The sequence below is a fragment of the Triturus cristatus genome, chromosome 5_1, assembly GCF_964204655.1.
Source record: "Triturus cristatus chromosome 5_1, aTriCri1.1, whole genome shotgun sequence".
NCBI lineage: Eukaryota > Metazoa > Chordata > Amphibia > Caudata > Salamandridae > Triturus > Triturus cristatus.
The window spans coordinates 1,021,752,570-1,021,776,442 of NC_140587.1; the positions used below are offsets into that span (position 1 = coordinate 1,021,752,570).

Consider the following 23,873-nt stretch of genomic DNA (forward strand, 5'->3'; position numbering starts at 1 on the left):
ACACTCAAAATAATTTTTAGATTAAATGAATTGTATGCCTATTACTCAAAACCAAACTTCAAAAATTATGCAAGTTTGGAGAAGATTTGTAAGGGTACAATGACCTTTGTCGTTTTGAAATAACACATTTTCGGTATCTGAAATGATAGAAACAAAAGTGAAGTAAACAACCTGGGGGTTGTTCATTTAAACACATCACCATACTGTGGATTCGCCTTCTCTGAAAGAAAGTGATATATTTTTCTATTGTTACTAGCCGAAAGGGTTGTTAATCCGACAATTTCATGAGAAACAGTCAGCGATGTGCGGAATATAATCGCTGATTAGTTAGTTGTGGTATAGAAAACACACGCGCGCTCACACGCACGCATTCGTAGCAATTCTCTGTTGTTGTAATAAACATTTTTTTTAAACGGTGAGACGTTCACCTATGTCAACAGTATTTGTAAATGCCCAATATTTGCGAAATATAATAGCAGGTGCTTGGTTAGGGTATAGGAACATACTTGCACGTCCACCACACTCATATTTTATAGTTAGGTAAAATCGTACATTTATGTCGATAAACATGTTAGTCGGAACTGACATATCTCTATATATTGTACATGTACGTAATGATGCTCGGATACATACATTGTTAGGAATAGTTATCCTGCTTCATGAGCTTGCACCGGGGGGAAGGGAGCCTTGTAATAGTCACTGTATGCAAGGTGGAAAAGCATAAAATGCGTTAGCGTTTATCAATCACGCCATGTCATCATGGTGCTGATTGCAAAAAGACCACTGAACGTGCCATGGAATAGCCTCATTTTTAAAGACTTGGGCCACAGTCTTACTTACATGCTGAAGGTCTCTCCTCACCTCTGTCTGCCACTGTGCTGCTCTGTATAGTACGGTGCAGATATTGAAGTATTTAACCAAGTTCTCGATTGTGTGTTGCCGGAAGAGGCGCCCAGTGTGAAAAGACTAGTGCGTTGCATGTTTAAAAATGGCTGCTTGTTATTGATACCCATCACTTTATTTATCTTACAGACATGAATTCCCTATTATCTCTCAGTACCATATGGCTTCATCCGACTGTACGGGGATAGCATAATACCTCGATATTCTGCCCACAGCCTCCAAATTTTAGCATGCTTCTGGGGGCAACTTCTTGGCGGAAAGATTGAGACCACCATCCGATGCACCTGTCCATGGCCATTTTCCACTCCCCCCGCGCCCGCATTGAAGGCGCCCAGTGCTGGGCGATATCGCGTTAAGCCAGTGCTAGCCTCAGAAACAAAAGATAAAGTTTGTAACAGATTCCTCAAATCCCCTCTGTGCCATGAAGAAGGACAAGTTTGGGCCCCAGAGGGATCTCCCAAGACAACACATGGCCGAGACAAAGGTTACCCCACACCAGAAAGTGTGTAGTACGATAAGCTCCGGGCCGTATGTATGAAGATCCCTTCATCTACGTTACAGCGGAGGAACATGGTGGGAGGACATTACACCCCTCCGCCATAGGCGGTGCCTATTACAGTAGGCCCTGGTGCCAATATTTGAATTGGATCTGGTGGTAGCGTGACAATACTGCCGCAACCCGATTGGCTGACAAGGCCTCCAATGTTGCCCCCCCCAGGCCACTCACAGTGTTGACAGGGTTGTGTGGCTATTTGTTACTAAGGTCTGGTATTTTTGACGAATCTTGTAGGAAGCCAGATCTCCCAACAACAACCTACCCTCCAATGGGATGAAAATCGGCAAATCCTCCAGGCCCCAAAGATATGGAGACATGGTGTATCTGAACTGCAGATACTTAGAGAATTTTCTGTGATAAAGCGGACATTCGCCTTGTAATTGTTAAAAGGTCTTTAACGCTATTCCTTTCATGACGTCTCCCAATGTGGACAGGCCTATAAGGTCCCATTCCGGGAACCCAGAGAGTGCAGCCACTTGGCTCAGGAAAGTCCCCATGCCAGAGTGGAGTCCCCCCGGTCAATCTATCCCACCAGCCTAATCATTAGTCTGCCACCATATTTGGATAACCACAATGACTACCAGGGGGCAAATGATCTGTCCCTGCCTGACTATAGAGAAAATCCAGGACCGACTTGGTGACAATGCCCATCTCTCCACAGCGTAGGCAGTGTCAGTTTGATCACTATACCACCACTCGATATTAAGCAGGTGGGAAGCCGCATAGTAGGAATATACATCAGGCACAGCAATCTTCATTGGCTCAGGGTTGAGAGTCGCATAAAGTTCAAAGCCCTGAGCTATATGTTCAAAATCAAAAATGGTAAAGCGCCTCAATATTTGAATGCTCTAGTTCACTCTTACCTTCCTTCACGTTCCTTACGTTCTGCCACACAGGCTAATTTCAAGGTGCCTGGGATTAGGTTGTCCCGCATGGGCAGTCGGACCTTCTCTTACCTTGGCCCATCAATGTGGAACTCCCTTCCGATAGCACTTCAGACTGAAACTAGTTATGAGAATTATCGTAAGTGCCTAAAAACCTGGTTGTTCAATATGAAGATTTTATTTTCTCTCTTTCCCTCTGCATCTGACAGGCGGTGCCGGGAAACCCTTGGGTAGTTGTGCGCCCAATAAAATTAAATTAACATAACATAACAATCCCCCACAAATAGTAGCCAGAGCACACGTGCTGAGAACCATGCGGGTCGTGCCACCCTCCCAAAGAAAGTGATTAAGGACTGTGTTCATTTGCCTGAACCATGAGTAAGGGATATTGTATGGGTAATTTTTCAGCCAATACAGCAATCGCGGTAAAAAAACCATCTTTAAGATGGCGGATTGACCTAACAGCAACACCTCTTCTCGAACTCATAACAATAAGGGGCCTATATTATGCTGCCAGGAGATAGCCGGGTCAGGGGGGATATAGACCCCCAAGTATTAAAAGCACTTAGTGGCCTGGGTCAGTTGTGTTGCCCATGCCGTTCTCCCCTGGGCACCACAGACCGGAAAAAGTGTTTACATTGTCGTGTTCATGTAGAGCCCTCAGGTCTCCCTGAAGACCCGCAAGACCTGCAGTATCCGTGGGCCAAAGAACGTTGTGTCAGTAAGAAAAAACAGGACATCATCGGCTTATAATGCGATCCTGTCGGATATCTCGGCAGACCAGTCAAAGCCACACACCAGGAGGTCGCGCCGCACCCATGCAGCCAGTGGCTCTGCAGCGAGTGCAAATAGCAGGGGGACAGCGGACACCCCTTTTTAGGGCCTCTGTGTACAGGAAACATATCAGACCGAACGCCCGCCACTCGAATGGATGCCAACATGTCTGTGTATAACAGTCAGATATATAGGGCCTTCAAAAGGATAGTTACTCCAAGCTAATTGAATCAAAGGCTTTGTCAATATCGGCTAATAAGAGGGCTGCCGGCTTTCCAAGTTTGGGCTCTTTTGCCAGTGCATTGTGAACGCGTCTAATATTGTGGCGGGTAGACCGTCGCACGATAAAGCCTGCCTGATCTGGCTGAACCAGTTCAGATATATGCAGAAGGCGGCGATCAGCCAATACTTTCCCTAATAATTTAACTTCAATATTCAACAGAGAAATCGGCCGGTACGACGATGGTTCCTCTGGGGAGGGTGGGGTGGGAGGGGGTACCCAGCTTGTGGAGGACCACTATTTTGGCATGTCGTCAATCAGACGGAAGGAGCAACATGTTGGAAGCCTCCTGCAGCACCTTTAGTAAGAGCATCCCCAATTCTCTACAGTGATCGGTTCATTAAGTTGTTTGTGCACCAAGTCTGATACAGGTCGGGGAGGTATTGTGCGTAAAAAATCAACAATTTGGTCACAAGTTAGGACTTCCCGCAGAGCATACAGGGTCCCGTACTACTGCAAATGCCTAGGCTACTTCCCAAGCACTGGACTGTAGCCTACCCGCTGGATTGCGGAGCACCGGCACTGGTGTCTGTGCGACCTGACATAGGCGATACAGCATTTTACTAGATATGTCGCCCCATTGATATATCCAAATCTACACCAACTGCCAAGCCATCCGAGTCTCATCTAAGAGCTGTTGCTGCAGTGAAAAAAGCAGCCTACATCAGGCCAGTGTCCTGCAACCTCCCCTGACCTCGCTCTCCAGGGCCTGCAGCTGGGCCTTTAGCTCCACCGCTTTTTCAGTTTTGCGACACCGCTCCTCAGCACAAAAACAAATGTCCACCCAATAATGGGGGCTTCAGGCCTCCCATATGCCGTATCAGCGTTTAAGGAGAGGTATTTGGGAACTGACCGGTGTAGTACGGACTTGTACACTTGGTTGTGAAGAAGCCAAGGTGACATATACCATTGAAATGGGAGCTTGTGGGGACCAATAAACACTGTGAAGGCCACAGGAGAATGGTCAGACAACCCTTGTGGCAGAATCGCGAACGCCGAGACCCTGGGGATACAGGGGCCAGGCAGAAAGAGGTAATCCAGACTGGATAAGGACCAGTGGACCGCAGAGAAAAAGGTATAGCCAGATTCTGGAACAAGTGCCGGGAAGAGCTGCAGAAGTCGTGTGACTACGTGAGAGAGTCCAGTCCTGGTTTTCCAGCACTTCTAGCTAGCGAGCCGGCGTTTGCTGTTTGTGCATTGGCGGTGAAGGCGGCGGCAAGGGAGCCGAGAAAACGCCAAGAAAAGACAGGAAACACCGGAATATCGGGCGGCTTCTTTCTCTTCTTCAGCCGCTCACCCAGCTGTTCACCCAGAAGGGGTCAGTCTGGAAGGGCGCGCCACAGCCCCTGATTTGGAAAAGGGTTCTGCCACGGGCCTTGATAACTGACTGCCGTGGTGAAAGAGTTGGGAACGACCGACCGTTTGTTAGTCCTTCCTTCCCTTCCGCATGCCATGTACGTTTGCATTTTAACTCATTCACAACCCCATACAATTACACAATCATATAGTTAAAATTGAACTGCAAGCCCATAAGCCCTGCCTGACCCCGTATCATCAGCTGGCCGGCACCCAAAGATCTCCAAAACGTGGAGAGTGGAGGGAAGGTGAACGGTTGAGAAGTGGGCATATCGTCAGGCTGGGAGAGCCACCCTGTTAACCTGCCTGCTGCTTGCCTGGGGGGTCCTGCCTGTGGCCCTGGCATTGCCATTGGCCCTGGTACTGTGCAGTCCATTTTGCTTGCCTGTTCAGCCACCAGCCGGGGGAGGAGAAGTGCAGGTGAGCAGGTGCATGGGCTGGAGTGTGCATACCCGCTCATCAAGGGGGATTGTTGTACGAAAGCTTGACAACCTAGCGGGCCTGGTCTGACCTTCAGTTCTATAACCTAACAACTCTACTATTAAGCCACCAGATGTCAAAACTCGATAAGACACCCCGCTTTCAAGAAGTGAGGCCCAGGTGGTTACAACAGCGAATAGGGAACCATGACGTCAGGCAGAGTAAGGAAGACACCTACTAAACTAAGATCACAATCTAAGGCAACAAATTCGGAAAAATGGGCCTAGTGACATCAGCCAACTTGACTCTGGCCCAGACAGTCATAAAACAAAACGCGAAAAACTTGAGGAGTCACAAGTCAACCAGACAGACAACATGACCCCTTGTATTCACCCTCATCCTTGTCCTAGCCCCAATAATAGTCTGTCTTTGAACGGAATAATTAATGGTACAAGTAACAACGACTTTTTAAGCCTTCTAAGCCCGGGTAAAAAAAATCCTTCAACTACCACAGGAAAGGGAGTCACGGCTATCCCAAGGCTGGATAAGGCTGGGCAAGAATTAATCAATATAGAAGCGACCCCATCAATGAGAAAGCCTTGTTCCTTTCAGCCCAAGATATTATACCAAGTTTTCCTTCCTGAAAGACCCTGGCACGGTAATATTTTCCAAAAGCAGTACAATAAAAAGGGCTACTAACTCCTCTTCAACCTTCTCAACTATCTCAATAACCAAATAGTCTTGATCAAATTTCACAACTATTAACAACTCAAATCGTAGCATTGATCCACTCCAACAAAAAATCCTAAGACAAAAACAACAGAACCACTAGAGTGGACGAGTCCTCCAATCGACAGAATAATGAAGTAACGCAAGCCGCTGAAGAGGCAGCCGAAGAATCAAAAGTGCAAAACACATCAAGTTCAAATAAGGAACACGACAGTCACCAGCAAGTCTTTCAGCAGAAGGGCAGTAAAAATGAGCAAACCCTGAGTCCTCAAGCTGTGGGGGCTTGCCTTGTCAAAAACACCAAAGCCCCTTTTCAACAAGGGAGAATAGATACGGGACTTGACTTAAAGCTCCAACATGCTCCCTCACTAATAATAGCTCAGCAGGTATTGCAATAAAAAAACTCTTCATTTCAATCCCTGCCAACTGCATGAGTTGAAGTGGAAGACTCAATGTTTCTGGTAGCATCTACGGCCTCAGGCGTATCCTTGGTAAAATCACAAACAGGGCCTGGATTGTTGCCTTCTAAGGAAGATCTTCAAACCTCCAATGACGACATGTCCTTTTTAGCCTCCCAAAAGTGGGAGGAATTGGTCACCCCATATAGTCATGATCCAAATATTTCGCCCAAAACTGCGTGCTCAGAGAGAAGTGAAATTGATCACACAAATAAAGATTCAATTTGGGCAGCAATATTAAGCGCTATGCAATACTCAACAGCTGCGCTACAATATCAATCTCATAAATTGGACCTACAGCTCACAGTCCTTCAAACTCTAGCTGACTTCACTTTAGGGCTTGATAAGAAGCTAGCTGGTCTGAATGGATTAATAAAAAGGGGTCAAGAAGCGGCCTTTAAAACACAGTCTTTGCAACAAGAATGTTCTTGTGCTCCAATAGTGGACAAATTGTTAATGCTACCATCTATACTAGGAGACTTATTACATGTTCTGAAACCAACAGTCTCAACTCAGATCTCAGCGACCAGTGACTCCAACACAGAGAATAAAATAAAATCGGACCTTCAACCAGAATTGATGTCACCTTCTAATAGTAAACATCTGATAGGTGGAAGTGGGCCCTTGTCTAACACCGACGTGGGAATACTTGAGAATACCTCAGCAGCAAATATTTACGCAAACATAAAAGGAAAGGAAGGAATAAGAAACCATTTTTCCAGACCCATCACTTGGTTAGCCAGCCCCAGCAAAGCTTAGCTACACCTGATCTCAATAGCCAGGAAACTTCAAATCCCTTTGTTACAACGTTGGTAAACAGTACAAAGAAACAGTTTACCAAATCTAACACTCCACAGGCGCAAAAAAGAAGTACTCATACTCCATTAAGTGCTACCAACAAATTGGAAGGCAGTTCATCCATAGTGCACGGTCTTTGGACAATGGGTGCGGATACTTGGACGCGAAGTTTGGGCATTTTAGGTGGGTGGTGAACAGATCTATCTCTGGGAAGCCCCACATTTGGAAGAATGGGAGGAGAACTTGAGGGTGGAGTTCCCATTCGTGGATCTGCTGTCGTTGACGACTGAGCATATCTGCAATTGGGTTGTTAATTTCTGGAAGGTGTTCTGCAAGGAGATATATTTTTTGAGGTATGGCCCATCTCCAGATGCTCTGGGCTAGCTGTGAGAGCTGGAGAGAGTGTGTCCCCCCTGTTTTTTTATGCAGTACATTGCTGTCATGTTGTCTGTGTGAATTAGGACAGCTTTGCCTACTAGATGAAATTGAAAGGCTTTCAATGCTAGTAAATTGCTAGCAGTTCTAGATGGTTTACGTGGAGTTGTTTTTGTTGCAGAGTCCAGATGCCCTGAATGGTATGTTTTTGAAGATGAGCTCCCCAACCAGTGAGCGATGCGTCTGCTGTTAGCACTATCTGTGGAACCGGGTCGACGAATGGCCGCCCCTTGGAAAGGTTTTGTATGTTTCACCACTGCAGACAGCGATGGGTGCAGCCATCCACCAACACTAGAGCTGATAACTGACTTTAAGCCTGGTTCCACTGACATGCTAAGCATTCCTGTTGGGGACACATTTGGAGTCTTGCGTAAGGAACGATTAATACTCAAAAGGCCATCATTCCCAGCAATTGCATGAACACTCAAGCTGGTAATAAGTGTTGAGGCTGAAGAACAAGTTACTTACCTTCTGTAACGCTTTTTCTGGTGGATACAGTGTCTGCCTGTGGATTCCTCACCTTGTGAATATCCCCTGTGCCAGAATTCCACGGAACTTTTTTCCCCAGCTCTCTACGCCGACGTGGACGACGTCATAATGCATCGGCTCCGCTCGCGACTCCGTATGACGTCACCGGAGCCATAAGAGAGCCACGTCGGCGTGATGACGTCAGTTCCACCCATTTTTTCCGTGCCCCCGAGGCGCACAGGTGGACCAACGACAGATTCAAAGTATACACAGTATACAATATACAATCAAATATACATAGTACATACACAAAAGGAAAGCTAAATAAAACAAGCATTTCCTACCAATGTACCAGAAAGCATAACAACATCTCAAACAAGACAACTTTTAAGGTATACAAAGGTGGACAACGGGGAGGCGGGTGGGCCAGTGAGGAATCCACAGGCAGACACTGTATCCACCAGAAAAAGCGTTACCAAAGGTAAGTAACTTGTTCTTCTGATGGATACATCTGCCAGTGGATTCCTCACCTTGTGAATAGATTCCCACAGCAGTCCCCACTCCCGGAGGAGGGTGTCCACCTTCCTATACCAGAAAGTCTTGCAAGACAGTGCGCGCGAAGTGGCCCTCCCTCCTCATCTCAGAGTCCAAGCAATAATGCTTTGCGAAAGTATGGAGGGAGGCCCAAGTCGCGGCTTTACAAATATCTGCCACAGGAACACCCCTGGCCAAAGCAGATGTAGATGATTTAGCTCTAGTTGAATGAGCCCTAATTCCATCAGAAGGAACCTTACCAGCCAGGGCATAGCAGATCTTGATGGCAAGGATGATCCATCTCGATAAAGTGCGCTTGTGCACCGCTCTTCCTTTAGAATGACCAACATAACCCACGAAGAGCTGATCGTCCAGACGCAAGTCCTTCGTTCTGTCCAAGTAAAAGCTCACAGCTCTCTTTGGGTCCAGGCGATGAAGTCTTTCCTCCTCTTTGGAGGGATGAGGAGGTGGATAAAAAACAGGGAGAGTAATAGACTGCCCCAAATGAAACGGAGTAACTACTTTAGGTAGGAAAGCAGCCCTGGTCCTGAGTACCATCCTTTCAGCATGTAATGTTAGAAAAGGGGGTTTAGAACTAAGAGCTTGAAGCTCACTCACCCTCCTTGCCGAGGTTATGGCTACAAGAAAGACCGTCTTAAAGGACAACAGCCTCAGAGGACAGCTATGAAGAGGCTCAAACGGGGACCCCATCAGAAAAGTTAAGACAAGATTAGGGTCCCACTGTGGCATTACAAAAGGAGTAGGAGGAAACTTGTTTGTAAGGCCCTTGATAAACCTTAGTACAATCGAAGATTTAAATAATGACGGTTGATCAGGAAGACATAGAAAAGCCGATAAGGCCGAAAGATAGCCCTTGACCGTGGCCACAGCACAGCCTTGCTGAGCCAAGGAAAGAGCAAACTGAAGCACATCAGAAAGATGGGCTTTTAAAGAGTCAATGGATCTCTCTCCACACCATTTAACAAACTTAGACCACCTATATGAGTAAATGGACTTGGTGGAGTGTCGCCTGGCCGATAAAATAACATCCACCACATCTGGCGGGAGAGAGAAGGAATTCAGGTTGCCCCGTTCAATCTCCAGGCATGAAGGTGTAAGCTCTGGAGGTGGGGGTGTAGAACCTGCCCCTCCGACTGCGAGAGGAGGTCTGCCCTCAGAGGGAGACGGAGCGGAGGGCACGAGGAGAGGTGGAGAAGATCTGTATACCACACCTTTCTTGGCCAATCCGGGGCGACCAAAATAACTTGGGCCCGGTCTTGGCGAATCTTCCTCAGAACCCGAGGAATCACGGGTATGGGAGGAAACGCGTAAAGGAGTTGTGAGCCCCAACTCAACTGAAACGCGTCCCCCAAACGCCCCCTGCATCGGAAACTTGAGACTGCAGAATGACGGGCAGTGCGCGTACTCGCGGGTGGCGAACAGGTCCACCGAGGGGTTCCCCACATCCGAAAGACATAACGAACCACCTCTGAATGGAGCCTCCACTCGTGGTCGGCGGAGAACTGCCGACTGAGACTGTCCGCACGTACGTTCAGCACCCCGGCCAGATGATTTGCCATCAGACAAATCTGATGGTCCTGAGCCCAGGACCAAAGACGCGCAGGGCCTCTCTGCAGAGACAATGCGACCCCACTCCTCCCTGCTTGTTGACATACCACATCGCAGTAGTGTTGTCTGTCAGGACTTGAACAGACTGACCGTGAAGGGAAGGGAGGAAGGCCTTGAGTGCCAAACGAATCGCCCGCAATTCCAGAAGGTTGATGTGAAGCAACCTTTCCTCTGGAGACCAAAGTCCTTTGATCTCCAGATCCCCCAGATGCACACCCCACCCTAAAGTGGATGCATCCGTTATCACTGTGGCCACCGATGGAGGTAGATGGAAGGGCTTTCCTTGGGACAGATTGCCCTCCACGCTCCACCAAGATAGAGCTGCTGCAGCTTCTCTGGAGATCCTGATCGACTCCCTGAGATCTCCGTTGTGCTGATACCACTGCCTGCGGAGGCACCACTGGAGCGCCCTCATGTGCCAGCGTGCATGGTTGACCAACAGAATGCAGGAGGCGAACAGACCAAGCAGGCGAAGGACCTTCAGAACTGGAACAACTGCTCCATTGTGGAATAAAGGGACCATCTCCTGAATGTCGAGAATTCTTTGAGGTGGAGGAAATGCTCAATACACAGTAGCTTCCAGTACCGCCCCTATGAACAGGTTGCGTTGAGAGGGCACCAGGTGAGATTTGAGCACATTTGTCGAAAAACCCAAGTCGAATAACAGCTGAGATGTTACCTGCAGATGATGCTGCACCATCTCTGGGGACTCTGCCTTCAGAAGCCAGTCGTCCAGTTAGGGGAAAACCGGAATCCCCGACCTCCTGAGATGGGCTGCCACCACTGCCATCAACTTCGTGAAGACTCGAGGTGCGGTAGTAAGACCAAAAGGGAGGACCGCAAACTGGTAATGTTGCGACCCAACCGTAAAACGGAGATACTTCCATTGCGACTTCAGGATTGGGACATGGAAGTACGCGTCCTGCAAGTCGATCGACACCATCCAGTCTCCTTGCTGCAACGCTTGAAGAACCTGCGCAAGGGTCAGCATCTTGAATTTCTCCTGTTTCAGGTAAAAATTCAAGACTCTGAGGTCCAGTATCGGACGCAATCTGCCGTCCTTCTTGGGAATCAGGAAATACCGGGAGTAGCATCCCTGACCCCTTTCCTGCTCTGGAACCACCTCTATCGCACCCTTTTGAAGCAAAGCTAGTACCTCCTTCTGCAGAAGAAGTAGATGGTCCTCTGAGCAGTAACCCTGGCAAGGAGGGTAAGGGGGAGGAAACTCCCGAAAGGGAAGGGCGTACCCAGTCTCCACGAGGTTTAAAACCCAAAGGTCGGTTGTAACAGATTTCCAACCTCGCAGAAGATGGGACACCCGACCCCCCCACAGGTCTTACATGATCTAGGATGGGGGATCTAGGGCTGCTTCCCTGAAGCTGCATTGGTAGCAGAGGAGGCAGAAGATGAAGATGGGTTGCGGCCAGAACCTCTCCGACCTCTTTGTCTCCCTCTATAGGACCTATAGAGGGGATTCTGCTGCTGCTGTTGCTGCTGCTGCTGAGGCTGCCGGAAGGAGCGAAATGAAGACCTCCCAAAACCTCTGAATTTCTTAAGCCCAAATCCTTTAGCAGGAGCCTGCAGACCTAAAGATTTTGCCGTCACCCTGCTCTCTTTAAATCTCTGCAAGGCGGAATCAGCCTTTTCACCAAAAAGTCTCTGTCCGTCAAAAGGCAAATCCACCAATGTGGCCTGAACGTCCGTAGAGAAGCCAGACAAACGAAGCCACGCTTGCCTCCTAGTGGCTATAGATGACCCCATTATCCTTGCCACCGAATCAGCCGTATCAAGCCCCAACTGAATCACCTGCCTTGCAGCAGCCTGAGTGTCCGTGACCCCTTCCATAAAGGACGCCTTATCACCTTCTGGCAACTTAGGGGCTAAAGATTTAATTGAGTCCATAAGGGCATGAACATAGCGCCCTAGTAAGCAGGTGGCATTAGTGGACTTAAGCGCCATGCTCCCCGAAGAAAAGGTCTTTTTAGCCGCCTGATCCGCCTTCTTAGACTCCCTATCCGGAGTCTGAGGAAAAGCTCCTGAAGCATGCTTCGAGCATGACGCCTGTACCACCAGACTTTCTGGAGAAGCGTGGGAAGAAAGAAAACCTGGATCCCCAGGAGCCACCCTATATCTTCTTGCCACCTGCCTGGAGACTGCCGGCGAAGAGAGTGGCTTACGCCAGACATCCATAACTGGCTCCAAAATAGCCTCATTAAAAGGCAGCAAAGGCTCACTGGTCGAGGTAGGCGAATGTAACACCTCCGTCAGAAGGTTAGGTTTATACACAGCAGAGGGCAACTGCAAGTCCAGCAACTCTGCGGCCTTCTTTATTACAAGATGGTAAGGAGCCAGTTCCTGCGGTGGAGAGGACCTAGTAGAAGAATGCTCCCACTCCGGAGTTGTATCGAAACCACTAGCCTCTTGAATCCCCTCAAAGTCATCAGAAGAAGTATCCACCTCACCTTCTTCCACCTCCTCCCTATAACGCTCCTCTTCCAAGACTCTCAGGGCCTCTCTCCTTTAGCGGATCCGAGGAACCGGCGCCGGCGGCGCCGTACGCGGAGTCGGTGGAACCGAACGTGGAGCCACAGGTGTTGGAGTCGGCGGCACCGGAGTCGGAGTCGACGGCGCCGGACGCAGAGGCGAGGGAGTCGGCAACGGTGTCGAGGAAGGCTCCGAAGAAGTTCGATCCAATCGAAGCCGAGATGGATCCCCAGATGGCGCCAGAAACTGCCACGAAGGCGCCATCGGCAGAAAGGGCATAAACGGGCCTGAGCATAATGCTGCGGCACTTCCAGAGTGTATGCCATAGGACCCACGGGACCAGTAGGTGCGCCGGATGGGAAGGCAGCCCGTTGGAAAATCCCATACATAGCATTTAAAAAATGCGTCGAATCCGCACCCGGAGTCGGGAACTGCGGATAAAGGAATAATCCCGGATCCGGCTGAGGAGTACCTGGTATCGGAGCCGCAGGATCATCCGGCTCTGGAGAAGGCTCTTTTCCTTGTTCTTGCTCGCCCTCAGAAGCCGAAGACTCCACTGGAACCGGTGAATGCGCCGGTGACTGCGCCGGTGACTGCGCCGGGGACTGCGCCGGGGACTGCGCCGGGGACAGCGCCGGGGACAGCGCCAGAGTCCGCTTCGGCGAAGGAGATCTCTCTGGAGACTTAGAAGGAGACATGCTTACTTCGACGTCGAGAGGCGAAGTCTATCTCGACGCCTTGCTCTTCGAAGACCGGCGCCGAGAGGAATGCTTCCGTTTCTTATGATGTTTCTTCAACTTCGATGAATGCGAAGTCGACGACTCCGGTCTCGATCTCTCCTTCTTCCTACCTCTCTTCTCCTTCTTTGCCTTGGCCATGAAGAGCTTCGCCTCCCTTTCCTTCAAGGCCTTGGGATTCATCCTTCTGCAGCTGGAACAATCCTCCACGTCGTGGTCAGAAGAAAGGCACCACAAACAATCTTCATGGGGGTCTGTCATTGACATGTGGCCCCCACATTCCCTACAAGGTTTGAAACCCAACTTCCTAGTCGAAGACATGCCAATTTTTTTCAACAGTAACACACTACATGACTACAAAGTAGCAGGAGAGTGCTGGAAAACCGTTGCGCGTCGACGGCGCGGAAAAAAGGGAACTGACGTCATCACGCCGACGTGGCTCTCTTATGGCTCCGGTGACGTCATACGGAGTCGCGAGCGGAGCCGATGCATTATGATGTCGTCCACGTCGGCGTAGAGAGCTGGGGAAACAAATTCCGTGGAATGCTGGCGCAGGGGATATTCACAAGGTGAGGTATCCATCAGAAACTGCGATATTAGTCTGCATGTTGCGGATCCTTACTGGGTTTGGATACGCTAGAGCTTTATGAGTGTCATAGTGGCTCCTAGATACACTTGTGTGTTGGCTGGTTGGAGATGAGACTTGGTGAAGTTTACAGTGAACCCAAGGTCGTGTAGCAGTTGGACTGTTTTTCAAGTGTGGCGTAGGCAGTTCTGTTGCAAGTTGGCTTTTATTAGCCAGTCATCTAGGTATGGGAAGACATGAATGTGTTGTCTTAGATGAGCCGCGACTACTGCCAGATACTTGGTGAAAACCCTGGATGCTGTAGTTACTCCGAATGGGAGAACTTTGAATTGATAATGTTGTCCGTCCACCACAAACCTGAAGTATTTCCGGTGAGCAGGGTGAATGGTAATAGGGAAATAGGCATCCTTTAAGTCCAGAGTGGACAGAAAGTCGCCTTGCTGAAGGAGTGGGAACACCTGTTGGAGTGTGACCATGTGAAAGTGGTCCGACTGAAAGTACAGATTTAGTTCTCGGAGGTCTAATATAGACCTGAGAGTGCCGTCCTTTTTGGGAATTTAAAAATACAGGGAGTATACTCCGTTTCTCTGGTATTGTAATGGGACTGGCATATAGCGTGTTTTTCCAAGAGAGAGAACCTCTTGTTTTAGGAGGGTGAGATGTTCTGGTGACATTGCATGTGATCTTGGAAGAATATTTGGGGGAGTGTCTGTAAGCTCCAGGCAGTAACATTATTGGATAATTTGTAGTACCCACTTGTCTGAGGTGATTGAATTCCAGACAGGTAGGAATTGGGAGAGACGTCCCCCGACAGTCACTTTTTGTTTACGGGGGAAGTGTGTGTGGAGTTACCTCTGCTTCTTCCCTTACCATTGTACCTCTAAAACGTCCTCTGAAATAACCTCTTGAAGGTTGTTGAGGAGGGGTTTTCGGTGGGCACAGTTTTTGAACCACCCCTATAATAGGAGCGGCGAGAGGAACCCCTATTGGCACGTAACTGCAAAGCCCCCATGGACTTAGTGTCCTTTCTCATCTTTTCCAACGAGGTATCAACAGCTGGGCCAAAGAGATGCTCCTTGTCAAATGGCTCATCAAGGATGGAGGTTTGCACCTCCGGCTTGAAACCTGATATTCTCAGCCAAGCATGTCTGCGTAAGAGTACACTGGTGTTCACTGCACGAGCTGCTGTGTCTGCTGCGTCTAGGACACACCTAATGGATGTATTGGTGATGAGTTTACCTTCCTGCATAAGGTCATTAGCTTTAGATTTGTATTCATCAGGTAAATTTTGTATGAGTTTCTCTATCTCAACGTAATGAGCCCTATTATAAAGAGCCAACAGAGCTTGAGCGTTGGCAATGCGCCAGTGATTTGCTGCCTGTAAAGCCACTCTATTGCCCGAGGCATCAATAAGTTTAGACTCCTTATCAGGAGGAGGAGCCTCACCTGTGGTTTGTGAGTTAGCTCTCTTGCGAGCATTGGAGACTACAAGCTAGTCTAGGGGCAGCTGGCCTCTAATATAAACCGGGTCGATGGGAGCAGGTTTATATTTTTTATCCACCCTAGGTGTAATTATCCTTGCCCTTACAGGTTCTTTAGATACCTCATCCGTGTGTTTTAACATGCCTTTGAGCATTGGTAAGATATGAGTAGCTCTTTGGGAAGAAGTAAGTGTTTCAAAGAGGAAATCCTCTTCAAAAGACTCCTTATGGAACGCCACCCCATGATATTGAGCAGCCCTGTTAAGGAGCTCAATGTACCCAATGTTGTCGTCAGGTGGGGAGGGTCTGGAGGGATACAAATCGGGGTTATTGTCTGTGTTTGTATCTGTATGATAATCCTCCCAAGGGTCAGTGTCCTGTGGCCTATTCTGAGCCTCATCCCCATCCCTGTCCCCTTCATCCTGTGGGTCAGGTGAAAGTGGTGGTAGTGGTGAATTTGATGGTGTGATGAGCAAGTTGGGATCAGTGGGAGAAGGAGGTGGAATATAAGGGGGAGAAGGGTTAGTACCAACATTCTTTCTTTAAGAGGAATGTGGTAGTCCTCTGGTAGGTCAATCTTCAGTTTTTTTGTAGAATGGCATGAATATGTCCTGTTTCAGGGTTGATCACCAGTTTTTTCTGCTTTGGATCCGAGGGGGGGGGGGGCATCGGGCCGAGGCTCTTTAGAGGGTGTGTCTTTCTCTTTATGTGCCGGTTTCGGCATCGAAGGTTTCGACTCCGAGCCTTTGGGCATCGAAGGTTTCAGCTCCGAGACTTTCGGTGTCGAAGGTGGAATTTTGGGCAACGGTGATTGAACTTTTGTTTCGGCGCCGAAGGTGTTGGTTCAGCGTCGGAGAGGGGCCAGCCCAAGCCAGAAGGCTTCTCTTTGTGTTTCGGAGCCAAGCCCGAGGGCAGGGGGCTGGAAACGTTTTGTCGGTGCCGACCTTGGCTTGAGGGCAGAGGAGGGACCGGATCCTTTATTTTATGTTGGGGGGGCAAAGGGTATCTTTACTCATGGTACGCCGACTCAGAGTAACCTGTTCCTCTTCTTCCATGTCGGAGTCGGCCTCTGACACAGAGATCAGTCATTCTTCTTCGGCTCCTTGAGCTTGATGTTCAGTCTCGGAATCTTCGCCGAAGATGTCCGTTGCTGAGCCGCTGTGGTGTAGCATCTCGTGGCGTCGAGCCCGACGGTCACAAAGTGCCTTTTTCGATCGAAACGATCGACACACGCCGCAGTCGTTCTCGTTGTGTTCCGGGGACCAGCAGAGGTTGCACACTTCGTGCAAGTCGGTGCGTGGAAACTTAGCACGATCTGCGGGACAGAACTTGAAGGGAGTCCGTTCCATTGACTGCTAGCGCGGTCGGCGCGGGTAAGCCAGACGGCCTGCCACGAGTTTCCTGATCAAAGTTTTCTAAGGTGAGATGATGTGCATTGAATAGGGAATGGCGATCGATAACAATACCGTCAAGGGTAGTGGATTGTGCGTCAAAGGGATCCAAAAACGGTACCGAACCGGAATGCAGCAATACACATCCGAACACGAGGGTGGTAAAAAACAATCTAAGGATGGAGTCGATGTCTGTACGTACTATCACCGAAAGGAGTCACCTACCTCGTGACTGGAAAGACTTCTTCATACAAAAACAAAGTGCAAACATCCGGACCCAAAACTAGATGGCGATCTATGCATAAGCATATGATCTACAGCTCATTTGCCTCGAACTTTTAACTTCTGTTGGGTGACAGCTAATCATATGGAGCCTTTGAATCACCAATCGTTGCTGAGGAGAACAAACAAAGCTATCTAGGATTGGCTTGAAAGCCATCAGCCAATGCTAGAGCTTGCCAGTCCACTGCAGGACTGTTCTCATTGGACCTGATGCTTCAGGGCCAATGAGAACAGCTTTAGGGTACCCAGCCACTGTACTTCTGGACATGCAGAGCATGTTCTGAGCCTTTCATTTTCGGCACATAAATACAATTAGCGTTCCTTACAAGTTGACTAATATAAAAATGTAAAATATACATTATGGAATGTTATTTTTATAGTGCACACCCTAGAGGGTATCCTGGTGCTAGCAGGATCTGTAGGGGCCGAGCCATATACGGTCTGAGATTAACATGTTCTCCACCATTCTGACTTTCTACTTAAGTGTGGTGGAACTGGTACATGTTTTTGTGAATCACAACAAGAAATCAGTCATTTCAATGTATTTTAAATAAAAAGAGAATTTAATGGGGATCTGAACATCGAGAAAGCTGTAACTAGGGAACTGTTAATCATCAAAAAGGCTGTTTGGGTAGAATGCTCCTAGTTATCCCACAATATCTCCTGAAGACTGATGCACTGTGCACCGCCTCAGTTACGTCTTTGGATTACATTTACTTCATGATTGTGTCTATGAGGGGTAGATGTTCACTGTTAGGGCTCAGCTCAAATTGTTGGATGTGAGTAAATAATTGTGCAGACAGGCATACAGGGAATGGGCCCAGTAGGCAGCGAGTGAACACACGTGCCCCTAGAAGGTTTCCGAGGAGATCTCCATCCCAGATTTTTTTTTAAAATAGAGAACTGTGTGGTGCTGTAGTCTGATACACTGTTGTAGCTCTCAACTCTACCAGAGACATTTGAAGACATGGGCAAAGTGGGCAATTGCCTAGGGTACGCACCATCCGGCCATCTTTGTTGGCACCTCTCAATGACCTCCTTCTCCACGGATTCCCTCACAGCCACCCTCCAAGAGTGCCCCTTATCTTACCATAGCTCCTCTCATGATTAATTTCTTTTACAGGGGCACTCCTACCAATGTTGGAAGTCAGATAACTTTACATTTCACACACATTATACGGAGGCAATGAATCATGCAGGTGTGTAAATCAATGCATAGGAAATGCTGATTTTCACACTTTGTTGAGGTGGCCTGAAGCACAAACAATGTAGAAGGACTACACTATCTATTCCTCATATGTTGCTGATTGCAGGCCAGAGTATGGAACAGTACAAGGATTTTTAGCGTTCCAACCAAAATAGGATTTTGTTTTGGCTTTCTCCCTCTGCCGAAAAAATAAGGCTGTTTTCAGACCTTTATTGCTTTCGGTGTAACGCGGTGGCAGTGCATAAAGGATCTAACTCTTACACCTTGTAGCCCTCATTGTCTAAAGTAACATTTCCTATACATTGACTTACACATTTATTATGAGTCATTGTCTCTCTATAATATGTGTGTGATTTAACAAACTCCGACACCCTGCTCTGCCTACTTGGCATGACTAGCTCTATAAAATAAATACGCATGAGAGAGGGTCTAGGTGAAGGTGAGGGGCACCATTTGCTGATGGGCCGTATCAGGCATTGGGATTTTCCCCGAGAAGTTGGAAGGGGGGGGGCTGGTTTTGTTACTGGGGGCTAGTTTTGTAGCAGTGCAGCAGTTTTAAAAGCACTGCAAAGTTCCTTGAATAGTCTGTAGTTTTCAGGCAACAATATAAGTATAACAATAACTCTGGTGATTAATTTACTTGCTGGAGAGAGATGGGAGTTTTGTCTAGTGGCAGTTTTGATTCATCTAAGGTAGTGCAGAGGGTTAACATCTGCTGCAAAGAATGTGTACCATGCATATCAAAGAACAGTATTTTATGTGCACAGATCAGTGGGTTTAGATTGTTTTGTTAATGTGCAGTTCATAAATTACAATCATAATCTAGCACAGTGAGCTTTTAACTTCTATCCAAGAGCTGCATGCAAGCTGCATGGTACAGGTTAGAAAGTTATGTCTTCTTCCCAGTCTTTCTTTTGCCTGTTGCTAAAAATGGTATGTTTGGGTAGAAATACATTTGTATAAATAAAGTCAACCCTAACCACGATGTTATGTTCTGAATCCTGAGTTAGTGCTTTTTCAGACCAAACACACTGAAAAAATGCCTAACAGTATGAGAGACATGGGCATCCTACACATTGTAGGCCCACCGCAACTCTGGCACCTCAGGGCACACATTGTCCTGGTCATAGAGCTCAAACCATTCCCAAGCCGCAGACGGGTCGGTGAAAAAAATTACTTTTTCCTCAGCCTGGACTCGCAGTTGAGCGGGGAAAAGCAAGGAGTAAAGCAGAACCCCGTTGAGCAGTTTTTGCTTCACCCCAAGGAACGATGCCCTCTGTGTCTGAACTTGGAGGGTGAGTCGGGTTATAGGAACATCTTAGCATTGTCCACAGCAAAATGGACTTGTGCACATGCCTGCTGCTGGAGGTGCTCCTTATCTCAAAAATGCAAGAGGCATGCCACCACCAGAAGCAGTGGGGCCAAGGCATCTGCACTGGCACTATATGCGCACGTTCCAAGGCATAGAATTTGGAAAAGCCCTCCGGTGCCACCACCACCTCCTGCAGCCGATGTTTCAAGTAAGCCAACAGTGAGTCACCCCTATACATTCAGGCAGCCCCACGATGCAGACATTATTCCAGCGGGCCCGACTCTCCTGGTCATCATGCCGGGCCACGAGGCACCATGTTTGTGCCTTTAGAGGTGTGGTGCGATGGTCCGCAGATTGGACAGCGGGAATCAGGGATTGCACAGTGCTCTCCAGAGCATGGACCCTCTCCAAAGGTTTCCATGAGTCCTCCTGGATAAGGCCCAGTTCCATGGAGAGTGAGTCAATTTTACCCTCCAAACATTCCCCAGAGGCATCAATGGCAGCCAGGATTTGTCCAACTGCCGTCCATATAGCCCTTATCCCTGCTGCCTGAGCCTTGCCTGATCCCCTCATGAGGGGCACTCGCAGTTGCATCATCACTGGTTCGTTGTGCACAGCCCTATGTCACCTCATCAAGGAAGGAGAGCGCGCCGAAGAGAGGGGTAACTGCCCACAACTAGCTTACTGTAATTCCAGTCAAGCACACCCCAGGGTGGAACACGAACACATCTAACTGCTTATCAAATGTTTTAAGGGACCAGGACAACACCGAAGAGATGGACCATGAACACAGCCAGTTGCTTATCAAATGTCGCAAGGGGGCCAGGATGACACCGAAGGGCGTAACACAGTAATGAACATGATCCAAAACAACACAGATAGAATTAAACCACAAGGGGAGCAAGAAGCAGCAAGGGGCAGTCACACACAGCAGCGTAAGCAACCATCCAACATGATAGCGCAGTTTGCCAAAAGGAGTCCACCTCCCTTGGACCATGCCAGAGCGCCCCTGCTAAATAGATGCTGAACATCTCAAACCGGTTGCTGAAGAACCTCTCAGTAGCAGGTGGGGAGATGGTTCCACGTGGCATAAAAAAGAGGTAGCAAGATCATCACTTTGGGCCCTCGCAGAGCAATAGAAGTCAACGCACCCTAGCCCCCGCAATCTCCATCTGCAAATTATAGGGGTGTCCCAAGGAGGAGCTAAGGCCAGTTACACAGCAAGCAACTCTCAACCAGTAGAACTGAAGCTCCTACAGTGCTCATTTAAAGAGGTGAAGCTGGTAGGGCAAGAGGAAACTCACCCCTGCAGTCAAGGCCTCTCCAGAGCTCCCCAGTTAGGGTGATCAACCATTCGTAAATTCCACGGACTGCCTTTTATTTGGGCCTCTTGTCCGTTGTTGTTGAGGATTTCTTTCACGGACGCCTCCCCCACCCACCACCCTTTAGGCTCACCTGCTGCCCCGGCAGGGCCTCGGAGGACTGCATCAGGCCGCGCACGGCCGCAAATCTGGGAAGGAGAACAATGGGCAGCTGGCCATAAAGTGGCAGTACCAGGTGTGGGAGCACGCACATCGGGCCCGGAGGTGGTGGAGGTGTAGCAGTCAGGTAAGAGAGGCATGTGGGCAATATAAACAGGCATAGCTCTCTGGAGCTTCAAAGCTGCACACCATCTTGGTCAGCAGCTTGGCCACACCCCTGGACTGGTTAGACTTTTAAACACAAGGCACAACACTCAATATTGGAATACTTTGGGGAGACAGTGTTTGAAACAATCATCACCTGTGCAACTTCTTCAAAATCTTCATGACGCTTCTGCAGTGCTCTTGCCCTGTGCAAAGATTTACCAACTCCTGTGTGCTTGCTGAGGAAAGCTTCACCATGGTTTTCTATCCAGTCCAAGACCTATAACAAACAAGAATTGCATTAAAAAATTAACTGTTCCCATTTTCTGCAGCCTTTTTATTAGCCAATGATAGTAAGATACATTTGACATATGAATGGAAACGTCTTCATGATCAAGAAACTGCTGTTTGAGTGGTTGTCGCCATAGATTCCTTTGTATTTTACTGATGTCCAGTTATTGCACTGTTTTGGAAGCTGCAAAGGCAGAATTTCAGGATCTAGTGTCAAAAAGTTGTTTGGAAAAAGTACATGCCACAAAAGGCGGACACAAAATTCAATACCATTAATAACCCAGATGGGAAGACAACACAAATGATTCACCGTTACCAGAAGTTAGGAAGTGTGCCTTAACGGAGCAGATGGCAGCAGTACATGCTCGAGTGAATCTTCAGAGTAAAGCTAGTAGAGTACCATGAAATGAGACCACTGAGTACAGTATCCACATGTTGGCCCTGTCGACAAAATCTAAGGAGGGTGAATATAGCATCATCAAGCTGTATGTTAACAGCAGGAATCTCAGACATGTGACACGCCCTTTGCGTGTCACGGAAGAGTTGCACAGCCTTGTGAAAAAATATATATCCATGTACTCAATATGTTTGTCAAAATTCATCCGGTTTATTAACAGTTTTCTCCATCTTTTACGTCACACCAAAAAACAAAGTTATCGTCTTTTCAAGCATCATAATTTGCACGAGAATTGCCCATCCGGGCCTATTCATAGGCACGTAGAACGAACTTCATTACTCCGTCACATTTAATTCACCCAATGCATTTCGGTCGGTCAACGACTTTCTTCAGGGGTATCTACAATGATTTAAAAATATGCGTCAATCCCACAAGTTGACTCCATTGTTCTTCATAATTCCAATTGTTTTGTGGTTGGGCTGCTAACATGGATGGAACAGCATTGTAAAGTTACATTGGAAGTAGCCCTGAAGCACACCCTTATGATTCCGAAAAATCCATCATGTTTTACCAATTCACAATGCTGTTCCAACCATGTTAGCAGCCCAACCACAAAACAATTGGAATTATGAAGAACAATGGAGTCACGTCAAAGATTCTCCGAACTAACATCAGTGAAAATTATGGGTCTAGCCACACTTGTCGTGAATGTCTTTTTGAACAACTTTGATATTTGTTTTTTATGCATATTATGTTTCGTTGTTGAATTTCTGTTAACATTTTACAAGAGAAGTATGGGATATTGAGTATTTTTGTTACGCTGCCAACGAGGGTGGGCCGTTATTGCTGTTGAAACTCTAGAGGGGTGGAGCATGGGAGCCATGTGACACCAGTTGAGTACAGGTGAGGAAGGTGGTGCTCAATGTTAAAAAATGGTGACGCACTGCGATCGCGTTTAGTATGGCGCTTGAGTTCTGGGGCGAATAGACTGCTCGTGAAGTTGCCAGTCACTTACAGGTAAACATAGGGGGTTGTATTGTTTTATCACAGGAAGTTGTGGGATGATGAGGGTAGGTGTGAGTGGGAAGTCCAACGTTTGTTAGATTGAAAGTTTAATCACAAGAGATTCGAGAAAGTTAATTCGCTTTTGGATGTTATTTGGTTGTTTATGTTGAAGCTAAAAGGGGTTTGTATAAAACTAGTCGGCGCTCGAGGGGTGGTGTGATGCGGGTTTGACGGCGGTGGGGGATCTGTACGAAGACAATGTTTTGTTGCCCTATGAGTCTATTCGAGAGCGATACGATCTCCCTCGCGGAGATTATCTCCTGCATGCGGGCTTGGTGTCGGCTATACAGCGGCGGTGGAAGGAAGGGCTGTCTGAGCCTAAGACATCTATGGCTTGCCAATATGTGGTGCTGGCGGCTGGGACCATTAAAGCCGTTGCTTGTTTATACAGACGGATGACTTGTGAAAAACTGGCCCCCCCTTATAAGGCTGAAACAGCGGTGGGAGGAGGATATTGGAAGGGAAATACCTGATAAAGTGTGGGCTGAACTGCTTGAACGGCCCTGGAAATGCACAAAGAATGCGCGCTTTCAACAGATCCAATTTTATTTTGCATAGGGCTTATCTTACTCCAGTCAGAATCCAACGTTTCTTTCACACAATTGCGGCGCCTTGCCCCTGGTGTCAAGAAGAAGGAGCGGACTTCCACCATATGTTGTGGACCTGTCGGGGCTTACTGGCAGGAGGTGTGGACGTTGCTGCGTGATGTTACAGAAAGGGAGATTGAGTTTGGTATCGGTCCATGCCTATTACATTGGTTTCCCCACACTTCGAAGAGAAAAATAACCAGT

The 23,873-nt window shown here is 48.0% G+C and overlaps 1 protein-coding gene across 2 annotated transcripts in view; it reads right to left on the reverse strand.

Annotated features, from left to right (window-relative positions):
• TRIO (trio Rho guanine nucleotide exchange factor) overlaps positions 1 to 23,873 on the reverse strand; it is a 4,621,980-nt gene that overhangs the window by 3,533,685 nt on the left and 1,064,422 nt on the right. For both annotated transcript variants that reach the window (XM_085606120.1, XM_085606121.1), the window contains exon 10: positions 21,487 to 21,609. In XM_085606120.1, coding sequence (XP_085462246.1) covers positions 21,487 to 21,609 — 123 coding nt within the window. The remainder of the gene's footprint in view (positions 1 to 21,486; positions 21,610 to 23,873) is intronic.